This window comes from Populus euphratica, unplaced genomic scaffold, assembly GCF_000495115.2.
Source record: "Populus euphratica unplaced genomic scaffold, PopEup_1.0 scaffold89.1, whole genome shotgun sequence".
In the NCBI taxonomy this organism is placed as follows: Eukaryota; Viridiplantae; Streptophyta; class Magnoliopsida; order Malpighiales; family Salicaceae; genus Populus; species Populus euphratica.
This window is the reverse complement of record NW_011499970.1, coordinates 90,347-108,063: the sequence shown is the minus strand read 5'-3', so window position 1 is coordinate 108,063 and position 17,717 is coordinate 90,347. Positions and strand designations below refer to the sequence as shown.

Genomic DNA, 17,717 nt, shown 5'->3' with positions numbered 1-17,717 from the left:
AAAATCCAAATCGTATATTTTTCTAAAATGTATATTAAAGCTCGTTAATTATCAGGGACATATAATAATTCTATAATTAATTTCTTAATATATATGCTTTCCAAAAAAGGGATTTAATCTTAAATGCAAAAAGAATCGGACGAAATCTTGGATATGTCAAGTGAGAAAAGAAAATGAAACAAACAAATGATTGCAGGCCAAGCAGCTGGTCTTGCTTATGACCACTGCTTTGTAAAAAACAAGACAACAATGGTGGCCAAAAGTGATCGTACTTGAGCACCTCTTGCCTTTTCTCCCAGGTAAGTCAACTTTTTTGGTCACGGATCCCAATACTTTTCACCCTTTTTTTATTCTATAATTGACACATAATTCGTCTTGCAAAACCCCTTCATCCATGTAGCTTTTACAGTATCTATACGTAAAGCAAAATAATTTTCTTGTACAAGTCACTTAAATATAAATATATGTATAGATATTGAATGATTTGGACCATCACACTCATATGAGCAAGAACTACTTTGGTAAAATACATGAATAAGTATTTTGTTTATAAAGAAAATTAATTGAATTTGATCATTGGGTTGTATATCTCTTGAGACATGCATGAACAATGACTTTTCACTAGTAGCTAGTTAGTTTACATCAAAAAGATTTCAGATAAAATATAGTAATTACTGTTCTTTAATCTGTCTTTCTCTCTCTCCCTCTCTCTCTCTCTCTCTCTCTGTGTGTGATATATATATATATATATATATATATGGTAGGGTGGAGTTAACTATATATACTCATAAAGGCCAGACGTAGAGCTACAAGATAGAGAGCAAGAGATGGGTTCCGGACCTTCTGGTGCAGCAATGAAGCTGGTTGCAGCGGTGATGACCTTTTTGTCAATGGTGGTTTTTCTGGGATACATGATGATTTGGTCTATGAAGTCTACTAATACCTTTTACTTGCATTGGTGGCCTGATGTTCTGAAGAAAACAAGTTCCACTTATCTTGGAGAACAAGGTATGTTTTTTCAGGTTTTTTAGTTTTCTCATTGTAAGAAAAAGAGAGGAATTTTATGCTCATGTTGTGTTGTTGCTGTTTCTGTGATATATAGGCACAACCACACTGATTTATGCATTTCCTATCCTCTTCATTGCTACCATTGGCTCCTTGTACCTTCATCTGGAGAAGAAGTATGACCATGATCATAGCACCAGGTAAATAATGATATAAAAATTTGAGTATTGTTGATTGTGGAAGAAAAGCTTATACGAAGGGAAAGGCTAATAGGTATCCTTGGAGCAGTTAAAACTTGTCTGACCTTGTAGGGTCTGTTTATAAGTGTGGTCAAGATTGTATTTTAAAATAAAATAGTATTTTTTTATTTTTTAAATTTATTTTTAAGATCATTACATCAAAATAATTCAAAAATATTATAATTAATTTTAAACAAGAAAGATCATTACATCAAAATAATTCAAAAATACTAAAATTAATTTTAAACAAGAAAAAATCAGATTTTGGGCAAACAAACACACTATTGTAGTCCAATGATAGGTTTCTTGCCGGAGATAATGAGTATGAACATTAGAAATATGAACTTCTCAAACCAAAATGAGGTCCCTAGCTAATTGATTCCAAAGTTCTTTTCTCGAGAAAATATATACATGCATGACGGAGAAATTAGTAAGTGTGACATTAATATAAGATGCATGATGGTATATATTAATAAACAATCAATGTTTAAGGAAGATAAATTATTAACCAATGAATCAATGTTTTTCTTGAAATATCAGGTTTATTTCTCGGATTATCTTGTTGAAACGGCCGGTGATAACGAAAGGTCCACTGGGGATTGTTTCTTGGACAGAGCTAACATTTCTGGCCATGTTTGTTGCATTGCTGGTTTGGTCCATGTATTCATATACGCATAATATGTTTGCATTTGCTGCCCTGGAAGCTGCTCAAGAAAAATTTCAAGTGTAAGCCTAGCCTTACCTCCTTCTCAACCAATGTCAGAGCAAAAGGATTGATTGGTGTTTAAAGGGTTATTGATTTATGGATATTTTTGGCAGGTGGGAAGTTAAGTTGCGAGGTGCAGCTTTGAGTCTAGGGCTTGCAGGGAACGCCTGCCTGGCCTTTCTCTTCTTTCCAGTGACTAGAGGGTCTTCAATTTTGCAGTTTGTTGGCCTGACCTCAGAGGCAAGCATCAAGTACCATATATGGCTAGGGAATATTACTATGGTCATCTTCACAGCTCATGGTCTAAGCTACATCACTTATTGGTCCCATACACATCAAATTTCACAGGTAATGTTCTATGGAATCTGCTAACTTTAGTCACTGTGTGTTGGTTTAGAGCTAGCTACTGAAGCTTTGGGCCATGTCTGTGCTGAATGTGGCAGATGCTCAAATGGGACAAGTTCATGGTTTCCAATGTGGCTGGAGAAATAGCTTTGCTTGCTGGATTGGTCATGTGGGCAACAAGTTTCGGACGGATAAGGCGAAAGATTTTCGAGCTCTTCTACTATAGTCATCATCTCTACGTTATGTTTGTTATCTTCTATGTGTTCCATGTTGGTTTTGCTGAATCTTGCCTCATTCTTCCTGGTTTCTACCTCTTCTTGATCGATCGATATTTGAGATCCTTACAATCTCAGCAAAAAGTTCGCTCTGTCGCAGCACGCATTTTACCTTGCGAAACAGTAGAGTTGAACTTCTCCAAGAATTCAGGTGAACTCAAGATTTTGTAACTAGATGTTACTGAAAGGTTTTGCAATCAAATTTTCCACTCTCGAGATATGTTTTTGACACTCTTCTGTTCATTGTTGTGCCAGAGTTGAGCTATGCACCAACAAGCATTGCGTTTATAAATGTGCCTAGCATTTCCAGGATACAATGGCATCCCTTCACTGTTACCTCCAACAGCAATATGGATTCTGATAAGCTAAGTATTGTCATCAAACGCGAAGGAAGCTGGTCTCATAAGTTGTATCAGATTTTGTCCTCCCCTTCTACTAACCGACTTGAGGTCGCCATCGAAGGACCCTATGGACCTCCTTCAACCAATTTTACGAGGTAAACAGGTGTTAGCAGAATCTGTCTATCAAGATTTAAATTTTTGTGGCAGCTAAACTAACATAGAGAAATTGTCCCAGGTATGAGAGGCTAGTACTGGTGAGTGGTGGAAGCGGCATAACTCCTTTCATCTCCATCATCCGCGAGATCATCTTTAAATGCAACACAACAAGCAGCAAGACTCCAAGGATTCACCTCATATGTGCTTTCAAGAAATATGTCGATCTCACCATGCTTGACCTTCTTCTCCCAGTTTCTGGCACCACTCTTGACCTATCTCGGTTACTGTTACAAATTGAAGCCTACATAACCCGAGAGACACAGTCAAAAACAGAGAACCAGAATTCTATCAGAACAATATTGTTCAGGCCTCATCAATCAGATAGACCAGTTTCTGCAGTTTTAGGACCTAACAGCTGGCTGTGGCTCGGCGCGATAATCTCATCTTCTTTCATCATCTTCCTTATCTTGATTGGCCTTCTCACACGATTTTACATTTACCCAATCGACCACAATACCAACATGAAGCATCCTGTCCCAGCAAGTTCAGCTTTCAACATGTTATTTGTGTGTATAGCCATAACAATAGCTGCCTCTGCAGCTTTTCTGTGGAACAAAGGAGAGAATGCGAAGGAATCAAGCCAGATTCGAACCACGGATATGTCAACACCAGCACCATCACCCACTTCATTGGTGTCCGAAACAGAACTGGAAAGCCTTCCTCACCAATCTCTTCGCCAAGCCACCACAGTGCATCTAGGTCAAAGGCCAAATCTGAAAAGTATGCAATCCTTTCCTCCCACGAGTGAATTTATAAACTTCTTACGTACTACTGACTTGTTTATATGTAAATCCCATTTCCTTTTGATATAAATTTTTGGATTCTTGATTCTTGCAGAAATATTATCAGAGTACAAGGAAGAAAAGGTAGGAGTTTATGTTAGCGGGCCAAGGAAGATGAGGCAAGAAGTGGCAGCAATTTGTTCATCTTCAGCAGATAATCTTCATTTTGAGTCTATCAGCTTCAGCTGGTGATTTAGAAAAAGACATGTTAGAATCTAGCAGTTTGGTTCGAAAAATTTGTAAATTCCAGAAGTCCTTTGAGTGTTCATTGCAGTCCCCAACATCTCTACTTGCATTAGTTTTATAAAAGCAACGAGTACAAGCATGGTTATAATACTCCGGCTATGACGCGACCAAAACTCTGGTTACGGTTACGCAGTTAATGAGTAATAGCATGTATGTTTGGCAGTGATAGTTGTTGAAAATATTTTTTGTTTTTGATTCTTGCATTAGTTTTATAAAAGCAACGAGTACAAGCATGGTTATAATACTCCGGCTATGACGCGACCAAAACTCTGGTTACGGTTACGCAGTTAATGAGTAATAGCATGTTTGGCAGTCAGTGATAGTTGTTGAAAATATTTTTTGTTTTTGAAATGTATTAAAATAATATATTTATTTTATTATTTAAAAATTGAATTTTTATATTATTATATTACAACAATCTAAAATCACGGAAAAAAAATCAAAATTTGATGAGAAATCAGTTCAATCATAGCCTCCAAACATAATTTTAATCTAAAATAATATTTTTTCAAAATTTTTAAACAAAACTATATATTGAAATAAAATTGTTTAAAAAAAATCAAATTGAATCTCACTCAATTTTTTACCTAGTCAATTTAACTATAAATTGACCTACCAATTAACTAAGTTTGACCGGTTCATTTTATACATGATTCTAGAGCTTGTTTGTCAGTATAGTTGTGATTACTTTTTCAATAACTTTTCATGTCGAAATACATGTTAATAATATTTTTTATTTTTAAAAAATTATTTTTAATATTACATCAAAACGATACAAAACATATAAAATATATTAAATTTTAACAAAAATACAAAATAATTTAAATTTTATAAGAAGATGGTTTGACTAAACCTGAACCAAGCCGACAATTAACTAGCCATGTTGGGTTTTATAATAAGACCATAAGTTTTTATTATTATAGCTTGTTCTAAATTCAGAAATCAGATTTAAAATTAAAATATAACTATCATTCCATTTTCAAATTGAATCTCACAATCTAACTTTATTTGAGATATAATAATAGCAAGGTGAAGGGCATTGAAAAGAAAACAAACAAGAATTTTCATGTCGTTTTGAATTCTTAAGAGAATCGAGCATGTGCATGAGACCATGACTCTGCTTAGCTCAGAAACTGCTGAGGCAAAAACGACAGAAAACCATTTTGCTTTTTAAATTTAGTTTTCTAATTATTTTTTGTTTTTATTTTTTATTAAGTTTTGAAAAAGCGTGTTTATTTATTAAAAATCAAGAGGAATTTTTTCAACAAAAAAATAAAAATTATATCAAAATTACAACTATTTTTTATTAAGAAATTATAATACAAATTATATTAGTCTTCTTAATATTTTATATTTGTGATCATAAAATATTTATTTTATTTTATTTTATTTAAATTAAAATTTACAATAGAAAATTTTTATTGTTAACCAAAAACAAAATCTTTACATTATATTCATTATAAAAATTAAATTTAAGACACTAATTAAATATAAAATTATAAAAAATAATTTTAATATTTTTCATTGCTCAAAGGGTGTGTGTGTATATATATAAACAAACCTGTATTATTCATGCTTTTTAATTTAAAAAATAATGAAAACAATTGTGAATAACATCTCCCACGTGTTTTTAGAAAATTATTAGTTATAAAACTGTGATAAAAAAATAATAATAATAAAATAGACGAACCCACCAACCTCCAAGCCGCCCACTGACCTGAAGTTTTATAACTGGTATTTATCTTTACAGCAAGTCTATGCTTCTTGGATGTTGATCACAAATTTGAAAAAAGATGATGAGCATCAACTTGGCTCTCCAGAAACACACAAGAATAAATGGAAGGAAAAGAAAAACACAAGGAGTATCATATGCAGATTTTCAAAGGCAAGTTCTCTTTCTATGACTTTGAATTCAAGTTTTTTGAATCAGACCAAGAAAATCAAACACTGCGGCCTGTCATTTTCCACGACAGGTGCGCCTCTAATCCAGTTGTATCCCTCTGGCATTAGAGAGAAACAGTGGACTTGTCTAGAGCTTATGGCATTAGAGAGAAACAGTGGACTTGTCTAAAGCTTATCACCCCCCACCCCCCCAACCTTTAAAAGCAAGAAAAAAGAACGGATTTGAGCTTCCTTTTCCTACTAGCCTTGTGTGTACATGCAATAACCGGTAGCAGAAGTTCGCCAATGGCATGGCAAGAGAGATAAAAAAGATAGATAACCAGCGAAGGAAAACCAAAAACCACTTTGATTTTCCATTGATCATTGTACCCTTAATGACCTCAAAACCGAGCTTACAAATAGCCAGAGTTGGCTTATGGATAGGTAAAAGGTGGGAAAATAAACATCATGGAAAGGAAAGAAGATATGTAAGATATGCAAAATCTAACTCCTATGGAAGGGGAAAAAATTAATGACTAGAGAAGCAGATCTTGCCAAGGAAAACCACACAAGCACCACCAGCAAGAAAAAAACGATGGAATTGAGATGCTTCCTGCCCAAAACTTAAATGTTTGAACGATAAAAACAAAAGGGGGAAAAGGAACTATCTATCAGCAGATTAACCTAAGGCGAAGGCTCTACTCTTCTGGTGATCTCTCAAATAAACTACTCTTCACCATCTCTCCTATGCGCCCCTCCAGGCCTTCTGTCAGTTATTCTATTTCCTTCATCACAGTTAGGAGTATCATTATTAGCCACCAATGAATCTTCTGCATTAAACCGGAACCGCCGCAGACTGTCCGTATCATATTGTCTAACTCGCTGAGCCATATCATATCTGTTATGCTTTCTCCTGTCATCATCACTACCATCAAATTCACCTCCCCTGCTAGCACTCCCCATATCGTTAAATTTTCTGGATCGCATTGTCGGTCTGAACTGATCCTCTGAATCCAATCTCCGGATGGTACGCACCGAATCAAATCGTTGATTTGGACGGAACATATTCACAGGTGATTTTCTTCCCCGGAAACTATCTAAACCACCATTTCGATCATCAAACCATCTGGGGTTATGCTGTGTAAAGTGATTTCTTCTTGTGGGGATAAACCCCTCTTCAAAATCAGCTGGAATACGCTTCTGAAATGGCAACCTCACTCTATCCATCCTAGCATCAGTCCTAAAATCTGGAGACCTACTACGAAGTCTTGAAACCTCATTTCTGACCCTTGGTAAATATGAAGATGGAGAGCGACTTCTGGATCTTGACCGAGATTTCTTATGAGTGAAGGGATAGCGAGGTTGTCCTCTGCATAGGGGAGAAATGCTTCTTTCTCTCCTAAGCATCCGTGGTGCAAAACGATTAGAATATTCAATCTTGTCCTCTGGCATTGGCCTGTGGTATTCCTCTCTCAAGCCTCCCCTTGCAACCTCTCGTGGAAATCTTCTAAATCCACTCCTGATTGGACTACCATCTCTCACAGGCAATGCTCCTGTATGCACCCGGTATGAATCATCTCTGCTGGTAGGTGATCTCCTCCTGACAATCCGTTCATATGCACCATTGGAAGAAGGATTAACAAATCGCCTGCGAGCACGATTGTCAGATCCGGCAAAACCTACTCCTTCAGAATCGGTATGGTCTGAAGATATTATATATCTGCGTCTATCAAATCCACCTCTTGTTCTAGGATGTCCAGAAGTGTAATTGCCACGATAATTAGATAAATATCGCCGCTCTGAGTCACAGTAGCCTGTTGCATGGTTGACAAAGCGATGGCCTCCAGGACTTCTGCCACGCATTTGCAGAACAGGCCTGTCCCTTCCCATGAATTTATGGGAGCCTGCATCCCTTTCATCTCGAGGATATAAATTACAGATATTCCCGGCTCTGAAATATGAGAACAAGCACAGATTAGCAACTAAAGCATCGCAATTTACAAAGAAAAAAATTAAAAGAGAGAGAACTGATAAAGAATATACAATTTACCTGCTCCTAAGTGTAGGATCCTTCCTAAACATGGAACTGGACTCCTCAATGCTTGACAGGAAATCTCTATTAGATGTCCTTGATCCAACAACCCCAGACAGGAAATCCTTGTCAGTAGTGACATCAGAAGTTCTTGTCTTTGGACTAACTGATTCATCTCTCAGACAATCCCCCATCCCATGTTCAATTTTTCGACTAGCATCATCAGATCCTGAACTGGAACCTCTCTCAACTTTCATTTCTTTCTCATTATCCATGCCACAAAATCTTTCTTCATCACATTCAGACCCATAGTCAACATGCTCGACTTCCCCATCCTCTCCATTTTCATCCCAGTAAAAGCGTGAATCAGATTCCCTCAACTCCCCATCCTCAAACTGAGAATCATAACCAGCCTGAAGTTCTAAATCATTTTCAGTGCCAGCTATGACCTTACCAGCTTGATAAACATCTGATTCAAAACTATCTTCAAGATCTTCCATATTGACATTAGCTGAAACACTTGTAAAACCATTACCATGTGCTCCACATGCATCTCCGGGAGTAACAGTTGAATCTGCAGAAGACTTCTGCATCAGTTCCTCAGACCCAGCTTGCACCGGAGAATGAACTTCAGCTTTACTGGCGGCAGAAGCTTCATTGGCTCCTCTAGCATCCACTTCCATTACAGGTTGGCCTTTCTCAGCAGACGGACTGGATGCATAAATATCTCCACTATCAGGCAAACAATGGCAGCCACCTGCTTCTTCTTCGCAACTTCCAGCTTCAATTCCAAGCCAAGCAGGTCCTATTGGTGGGAAGTTTTCCAAGCTACTCGTATTTTGAATTGACTTCCCATCTTCATGTGTACAAGATGCCTTCTGAGAATTCTCTCCATTATCATTTGAAATTGAGAGGTCAATCTCGCAAGTAACTCTCTCTAAGTTTGGTAGATGGTGTGAAGAAATGTTAATCGACTCAACTTGCATGGATTCCGTATGCAAAACTTTTCCCATTTGGTCATCTGATGAACATATTTCTGAACACTGCTTGAGGGTAAGGCTAGGAAGTGTATTGCATGGTGGATGATCTAGGGACTCTTCCCCCTCAACAATCTGACTGGAAGATTTTGCAATGGCAACATCACAAATGGAGGGTTCCAGAGCATTACCAGTTGGAGATGGGAAGAGCTCTTCATCATTTCCATCATGTAGAGAACATGCTTCAGATGGATGTTCCACTCCATTTGATTCACAAGTACCAAGAGACAAGCCTATCAAATCAACAGGTGTATTATCCCGATGTAAATCAGATGAAACCACTCTATCAGGAGGATTGTGTTGTTCTAAGGCTTCAGGTTTAGCCTTGAAAATCTGTAAATCATTTTCACTTGGATCAAAGCTCAAAGTATCACAAGATTGCTCCCAGGCAACATTCAAGTCCAAATTCAACATTTCATCCCGTGACAATAGAGATCCTTCTCCTGTTCCGCCTTCCTCGGTTGCAGCAGATGCATGCAACACTGTAACTTCATTATTTTGAAGAGATAAAGCCCCTGTTTTATCTTCATGTGCCATATCTTTTGGGGATGCACCAGTTTCTTTGATTGGAGCCGCAGAGGAAGATGAGCCCGCTCCTCCTTGTGTTGACTCTTCCATTATTGAACTTTCTTCAACACAAGGCAACGCTGTAACTTCATTGTTTTGAAGAGAGAAAGCCTCTGTTTTATCTTCATGTGCCATATCTTTTGGGGATGCAGCAGTTTCTTTGATCGGAGCCGCAGAGGAAGATGAGCCTGCTCCTTGTGTTGACTCTTCCATTATTGAACTTTCTTCAACACAAGGCAACGCTGTAACTTCATTGTTTTGAAGAGAGAAAGCCTCTGTTTTATCTTCATGTGCCATATCTTTTGGGGATGCAGCAGTTTCTTTGATCAGAACTGCAGAGGAAGATGAGCTCCCTCCTTCTCGTGTTGATTCTTCCATTACTGAACTTTCTTCAACACAAGCAGCATCATTAATCATACTGTTGTCGCAAGCAACAGCAGCAAGTATCTCAATACCTGAGAAGTCGTCACTGTAATCAAACTTATCATTAAACTCTGAAGTCTTCAGACTGAGCATAGTTGGAACAGTCACATCAGTTGCTCTACGTCGTCGTTTTCCACTTGAATTGGGTAGAACCACTTCAAAGTGTGGAGATGTGGTATGAGAAGGTTTTGAAGGACCCTGGGCTGTGAATCTTCTTTTTTTAATGGGCACATGCTCAATTTTCTCATTTTTCCCACTGAAGCGACGTCCAAGAACAGCCACACCATGCTGCAACAGAGACAAGCTAATGTTAAAATCCTCACATAGCATGGAGGTGCTAATCACGATCAAGAACAATGAAATGCAAGATCAAATATCAAAGAAGAAAGTAGTGTAATGTTAACCTTCTCGGTATCTGAAACTGTCATATCATCCGCATTTCTGGCACTCTCATCTGATAGCTTTGTCTCAACAGTAAAGCTTCTCACAACTGGTTTACGCCTGGAGACACTCCGGGAGCCTTTTGTAACTGTCTTCCAGGTCAAATCAGGATTTATAAAATTAGTAAGTTCTAGACCTACTGCACTCATCATGCTCCCAGATCCAATAATTCCTAGCCCATCAACTGATGGCCCACCACTCAAAGTCTTGCAGGACGCTGTTGCTCCTTGCTTTCTACTGACCACAGGAGTGGTACAGGATTTAGTCTGAAAAAATAAATACAAATCTGTCAGTTAAATAAAAACTAATATGAATCTACCACAGAGACCCTTACCAAATCTGTAAAAATCTAGCCACAAATAACAAATAATTATCAATTTACAATGACAAATCACTTCTTTTTCATAAATAGAGTTCTTCTTACATTAACACCATCCATGTAACAATCAAAACTTCATACAAATGTGAAAACATTGAAAATCCCAGAACTTACTTTGACTCCCCCAATCTTGACAGAAGAAATTTCCTCAGATCTAACCCTCTAACGTGCTGCTGCCGTTCCTACCTGCAAAACAAGGGAAATAACATCAGCAACTCAACCAAAATGGAATTCTACACGAATCAGAACAGCTATTTCAGCACATTGTCATATAGTTCAGCGCTGATAACAAGATCTTCAAGGAGATTATGTTAAACATAATTGAAGGACTGCAAAGACCCCCTCGGCTCAGATTCTATATATCTTTGCTGCAGGTCTTCTTTGTATGTCATTAACAGAACATGAGACGTAGTAGAGATAGAGTTCATCAGTATTTTTTCTATAACCTAAGCCCACCAACTTGCAAATAAATAGTTGTTTGAACAACAAAACAAGACAGCAAATCTAGTTGCTAGAGACACTAATTGTGTCTGGTCCAAAGATCATCCAGAACATCAATTAAAAAGGAAGTCATCTTCTAATCTCAATCATAAGCAGAGAAGAAAACCCATGTATTCACTGCCTGCGATGGATGGATTTGCTCAAAAACAAGTAGATGGTAAGCAAATGGGTATTCGGAAATTACAGATCCGATACAACAAATCAACTGGAACAGAAGAACCCATCACCGAAAAAAAAAAGCAGATTCCAAATCTCACTGCAACAAAGAAAACCCTGACTTCAAAAATCTTGCTCTGCAGGGAGTGGATCTGACTTCTCCTCCTGATCTAAGCTTTTCGTCTTCTCTTCTCGTCGACACACAAAAGCCATAGAAATCTATATCTCCAGTAATTCCAAGAAAACAAACAAATCGTATAAACTAATCAAAATAATACCTTTTTTGTCTTATAGATATTGTTTTTCTATTCCTTTAATAATATTCACAATCGCCGCCGCCGCCTCCTCCTCCAGTCTTTGAAGCTAATGATAATAATATCAACAGAACATAGAAGACAGTCCGATCAGCAAATTCTTCAGAAATATTCAATTCTTCGAGTATTTTAAGTAACCTTCGCCAGATTCCGATCGACGAAACTCCGATTAGTAGAGAGAATTTTTTAGAGATATTTCTGTCTAAGAACAAAGGAAGGAAGGAAGGAAGCCAATGTCTTGCTTTAAAGAACAAACTTTAGATCAACGCCACGAAAGCCCTATCTCTATCTTTGCCCCTTTTTTATTCTCCACCTTATACCCAAACCGCCCTTGTTTATTCTCGCCAAATGACCATAATGCCCTCCTTCCTGGTTGCCCGCTGTTGACTATTTATGCTTTGTGGGTGTGTGGTTTCTTGGGAATTTGAGGATATATTGTATTTTAGTGGGAAAAAAAGAAAAGATTTGAATGATTTATTTGCATGTTTTCCTATTTTAATTAGTATTATTTCCATCAATTTACTTTCAAAATTTAAATTTATTTATTTGTGTTTTTATTTTTAATTTGCCCTTTACTGTGTCTTAGACTTGATGCTCGGAGATGATGTACAAGCAAAGTATTCATGCAAAAAGTCAAAGAGTCAAATAGTGTGCAAGGGGACAAAGGGCCTATTTTAGCCTTGGGTTTTGGTGACAATCACGGCATCTTCCAATTTATTTTTTATTTTTTTTGTTGAGAAGTTTCCTATTTTGATTTATTCTTCAGAAGTTGTGGTGGTGTATTCGTCTTTCTCATCTCCTTTTTATTTAAAAAAAAAAAAAAACAATAGCGGGTCAATGGGCACAGGCCCAATTACAGCCCGGTAAGAAGTTTTAGCTGAAACATTAAAGCCCAGTAACGTAGCATCCATGTAAAAGGTAAGCACCAGAAATTGTTTGGCAATGTTCTATTTTTTAAAATGTTTTTTAAAACTCTTTTTTAAGTGTTTTTTATGTTTTTTTATTGATTATTTTAATATGTAACATAAAAAAAATACTATTTTAATAAATTTATAATTAAAAAATATTATGCATTACATTGTTTGTACTAAAAAACTAAAGTTTGGATGTTAACTTAGCTCCCCGCTATTTATATTATTTTTTTAATTTTCTATAATTATATATAATTTAATACAATTATTCAATAAATATGAAAAATATTATAAAAATAAAAATCTAGTCGATTCTGAATTCAAGAGACTTAACCTAACTTGAGACATTCTCATCCCTGAATTAAAAGGGCGTGGGGATGGATACGCAAGACCCATGGGAAGCTTTCCATGAAATATGATAATTAGGTTAGAGATTTTTTTTTATTTTTTGTTAATAAATGGTAGGCTATAATGTTTCCTTTGTAATACAGCAAAACATAATTAATTAGGAGTAGATGATCATGCATAAATATGATAATGCCAAGCATTATCTTAGATGTATGGAATGATTTTTCAACATTTAGAAGTTTAATATCATCTATCTTCTTGTTTTGTATCGTTTTTATTTTTGTTTTTTAAAATATCTTTTATTTAAAATACATTAAATTTATATTTTTTAAAGTTCTATTTTGATGGTTTTAATATATTAATGTTAAAAAAAAACTCATCATTTTAATATATTTTTAAATTAAAAATACTGTATATTATAATACCAAACATATGAGAGCAATCTACTCTAGCTGGGATTTCCACCAAAAGATCATTTAAATTTTTTTGAAGAAAAAAAAATGAGAAAGAATTTAGAAATTGAATATTTACACTTCATTGATGAAAAAAATTATAGGCAATATATTTATTAGATAGCATTACTTTCTCAAGATAAAAATAATAAAAATAGGAGAAACATATGTTTATAAACTTTTTTTATTTTAAAATGACAAAAACTTTTTTATCATAGAATACTAATCAAATACAATAACTTTTTCTCCTTGTTGTTTTGAATACATCCAATCCTCGAGTTTCAAAGAAAGTTTATGAGATTTCCAAAGGATTTTGTATGATCTGTATCATGAGCAAGTCGTTATCAAATTATCGAAGGATTCATATAATCTTCCAAAGTTATAAATAAAATTGAAAAAAAAATTGAGACACAGTTGCATTATTGGAGAGGAATTTGTTAGGTAGAAAAGGAAAATCATTCAAATCATAATCACTTCAAGTCTTCTTCGAGAAAAAATGTGAACACCCAAATTAACTATCAGTAAAGGACAGAGAGAAAGCAAAAGGAATTTTTATCCTAATGTAAAAAGCAACTCATGATAAGATAAAGACATAATGGTCGAAATTTAGGGCAGTATTTTATTTTATATGGTAAAATTAGTTGAGATATGGATAATCTAACTTGAATATTTATATTAAAAAAATATTATTCTTTATAACTTTGTAGCCTTTGAGAAAAAAAATAGATTGGGAAACAATATAACAAAAAAAGATAAATATAAAATTGTATTTAATATAGATATATAAGATAAAATGATTGTTTATGTATTTTATTTTGTTATGACATATAAAATAAAATAAAATAAAATATGAAAAAAAACATAGTTTACCCCTTAACATGTATTGTTATCAAATTTATATATTTTAAAAAAATTAGATATTATTTTTTTTACTTTAGTTTATATAATTTATATTGAGTGTTGAAATTAATAATATTAGTTATATAACTAAGACTGAATTGATTGGTTGATTTGAGACCTGTATAGATCTAAGTTTAAAAAAATAGAGAAAATATTAATTTAATCTAACTTAATAAAAAACTCAAATCAACATAATATAAAATACAGGTCAAAAACCTGTTGATTTAAAAAAAAATTATCAAAACAAGATTGTTTGATTTTTTTATAAAATCTAGATTAACTGAGTTGATCATCCTGATCCATGACATGAGCTTTATATCAATTCAACTCCCGGTTAGATTTTAAAACTATGATTATAATAATTTTTATTCATGTATTAACTCAGGTTAACCCTTATTGATCTCTCAACATATGACATAGGCTTTGCTGTAGTCAACTTTAAAGTCAGGTTTTAAAACTATAACAATAACAACTATTATCCTTACATTGACCTTTACACTTACCCTACTGAGCTGTGATTTAGGTATTGCCTCGAGTTAACTAAGTTTTTAAACCATGATAATAACTATTTTTATTTTAAATTAAACTATGATAATAATTATTTTTATTTTAAATCAACCCTTGTAATATGTGAGTTAAACCTTACCCTCCCTCTTAATATGTGAGTTAAACCTTACCCCGAGTCAAGTTTTTAAAACTATGATAATAATCATTGTTGTTTTTATATGGACATAGATCAATAGTCAATCTCACTCATGACTCAATTCTTGTATTGAGTCAATTCTCGAATCAAGTTTTAAAATTATGATAATAATCATTTTATTTTTCTATTAACTCAAGTAAATTCGACGTATGACCCGAGCCTCGGCCACTGACCCTGATTTTGTCCTGGATTGACTCTCGAGTTAGATTTTAAAATTATGATAATAATTATTTTTATTTTTAAATGTTTTAGTTAAATAATTTTAAAATTAAGAGTTTTTGACAAAGATATTAAGAGCTTTTTTATACCTTGTATTTTGAAGATATAATTATTTACTATAAAATTATTCCCAAAACAAATTTATTTTTGTATCTTTTAACTGAACATGATACTTATTTCTTCACTGTCTCTATCTTTTATCTCGCAAGACACGATAGAATGGGTATCATATGAGTTGCTGTGAAAAGGCATCAGCTATTGCAAAAGCCCAGGTGAAATTTACTGTAAAATTTTGTGATTTTTGTCTATATATATATATATATTTCGAGTGAAGATGGTTGCTCTGGAGGTCATGGTAGTAAGCTATGATTTCTTTTTCACTCTCTTTCAACTAGTTTACATGGATTGAGAGTTGAAAAAAAAAAACACGAGAAATTGAATTTTTTGGAGTGGCTGCTATGATAATGGCATGGAAAAATTTTATGGTACATATAAGTAATTAATGGCATTCTACTGACAAAAAGAAAAGAAATAAAATAAAATCCAAAATATTAATTTTTTTTGGTTACTTCTACCTATATCTGTCATTAAAATAGATTATAGCAAATAACTTTTTTCGATACAATATATTTGTTAAGTAGACAAAATTATAACTAATAGGATATTATTAACTATAATTTGAATGATAGTTATCAACCCGGTTCGGGTATTGACCCGGTTAAGAGACTTGATCTCAGGTTTTATGAGTCAATCCGAGTTAACTTGGGTTAACCCGGAAAAAATTTTAAAAATATATTTAAAATTTTAATATTTCATATGAAAAAAAAAAAATCATATGAATATAGCCTACGCATATTGTAAATAATGAAGTTTAAAAAAATATTTTTTAAAAAAATTATCTCACATTAAAAAAACATAACTTTTTTTTTGTAAATATAAAGTATATATACTAAAGGGTTTCAAATCTTACATTCAAAAGATATTATATTAGTTTTTTAAGTAGAACTATTTAAACCAAAAAATTTTTTATTCCATATTGAAAAAATATAATTTTTTTTATGAACATAAAATATATATATGAAAAAGCTTTAAATCCCACATTATAATTTTTTTTGTGAACATAAAATATATATATGAAAAAACTTTAAATCCAACATTGGAAAAAGCTTTAAATCCCACATTAAAAAAATAAGTTTTTTCTTGAGAACATAAAGTATATATACTAAAGGATTTCAAATCTCATATTAAAAAAATAAAATACTTTTCTAATATTTATATAGTAAACTTTAAAAAATGCTAATAACCAACTAAAAAAAATAAAAAAAAAAGATATAGAAAAATACTCATATTTGAAAAAAAAAAAAAAGTAGCCTTTGAAAAGCCGCTCCTACTTCATTAAAATGACCATTATTCCCAACCCCATCGCCTCCACCCCTTCCACCACTTTGCATCAGCAAATGATCATCCTCATCCAAAGACAATTTCTCATCATCCTATCATCAACAATTGATCATCGGTATTCAAAGACAGTCTCTTATATGCCATGTTTGTGAACGATGTTACAATCACTATAACTAGATCTACTGCGGTAAGCTCTCCCACCACGCTTCCTCCCACAACCTGGCCTTGTCCCCTAGCAAGGAAGATAGCGAGACTCGTCGCACCTAGAGGGGCTAGGGGAGACAAGAAAGATCCAAACAGAGATAAGATCTCAAATCTAGCATGGAGAGTCACTCGAATCTCGTCCAAGTTTGCTCGAGTTGTTTAGGTCATAGGTTAACTTGTTGGGTGGACCAAGTTTAGCTAGGTAGTTGCACTGGTTAGTATTTTGACAAACTTGGACCAGTTCAGCCACCAAGTTAACCAACTGGATCAATCTGGGTTTAATAATTATAATTTGAGCTCTATATTTTTTTAAAATAAATCATTTATTTTGTTTTGAATAGTCAGCGCTATATATATATATATGTATGTATATATATGTATACATATATATGTATTGCCAAATATCATAAGAAAAAAATCCAATGGTAGAACTTAGAAAACACTAGAGGTAGCAGTGTGATGCAATTGGAAGTGTTTAGGAATGAGGTACAAATCATATTTTTTTTATTTTTAAATTTATTATTTTAAATTAATATTTTTAGTATTTTAAATTATTTTGATTCGCTGGTATCAAAAAAAATTTAAAAATAAACATTATTAGTTTGATATATTTTTTAAATGAAAAATATTTTAAAAAGTAAATGCAACCAAAAACTTAAACTCCCTCTAAATCTTATGCAAAATAATTGCTAA

At 33.8% G+C, this 17,717-nt stretch overlaps 2 protein-coding genes across 3 annotated transcripts; one reads left to right on the top strand and one right to left on the bottom strand.

Moving 5' to 3' along the window:
• The first annotated feature begins 711 nt into the window (after window positions 1–711).
• On the top strand, window positions 712–4,243 carry LOC105139194 (ferric reduction oxidase 2-like). 2 transcript variants are annotated; one of them, XM_011045556.1, is made up of 9 exons: window positions 712–1,008; window positions 1,103–1,205; window positions 1,785–1,970; window positions 2,064–2,298; window positions 2,394–2,467; window positions 2,528–2,721; window positions 2,826–3,066; window positions 3,147–3,847; window positions 3,965–4,243. In XM_011045556.1, the coding sequence occupies exons 1-9, from the start codon at window positions 828–830 to the stop codon at window positions 4,099–4,101; spliced, it is 2,052 nt and encodes a 683-aa protein (XP_011043858.1). In that variant the 5' UTR covers window positions 712–827; the 3' UTR covers window positions 4,102–4,243. The 2 variants fall into 2 exon arrangements, with proteins under 2 accessions (XP_011043858.1, XP_011043857.1); XM_011045555.1 differs by having other exon boundaries at window positions 2,394–2,721.
• A 2,134-nt stretch (window positions 4,244–6,377) lies between these two features.
• Window positions 6,378–10,975, bottom strand: LOC105139251 (uncharacterized). The gene is made up of 4 exons (XM_011045625.1): window positions 10,961–10,975; window positions 10,500–10,802; window positions 8,087–10,383; window positions 6,378–7,987 (listed from the first exon to the last, which is right to left on the bottom strand). Exons 1-4 carry the CDS (start codon window positions 10,973–10,975, stop codon window positions 6,763–6,765), a joined length of 3,840 nt encoding a protein of 1,279 aa, XP_011043927.1. The 3' UTR covers window positions 6,378–6,762.
• Between the last annotated feature and the right edge of the window lie 6,742 nt (window positions 10,976–17,717).

Excerpts from the sequence above, each read along its gene's own strand:
- LOC105139194 (XM_011045555.1), top strand. The coding sequence starts at position 828 with ATGGGTTCCGGACCTTCTGGTGCAGCAATGAAGCTGGTTGCAGCGGTG. Across the intron at positions 2,722-2,825 it reads GAACTTCTCCAAGAATTCAG|AGTTGAGCTATGCACCAACA; the intron begins GTGAACTCAAGA and ends TTGTTGTGCCAG. Across the intron at positions 3,067-3,146 it reads CCTTCAACCAATTTTACGAG|GTATGAGAGGCTAGTACTGG; the intron begins GTAAACAGGTGT and ends AAATTGTCCCAG.
- LOC105139251 (XM_011045625.1), bottom strand. Across the intron at positions 10,384-10,499 it reads CAGTTTCAGATACCGAGAAG|CATGGTGTGGCTGTTCTTGG; the intron begins GTTAACATTACA and ends TCTCTGTTGCAG. Across the intron at positions 7,988-8,086 it reads GATCCTACACTTAGGAGCAG|AGCCGGGAATATCTGTAATT; the intron begins GTAAATTGTATA and ends CTCATATTTCAG.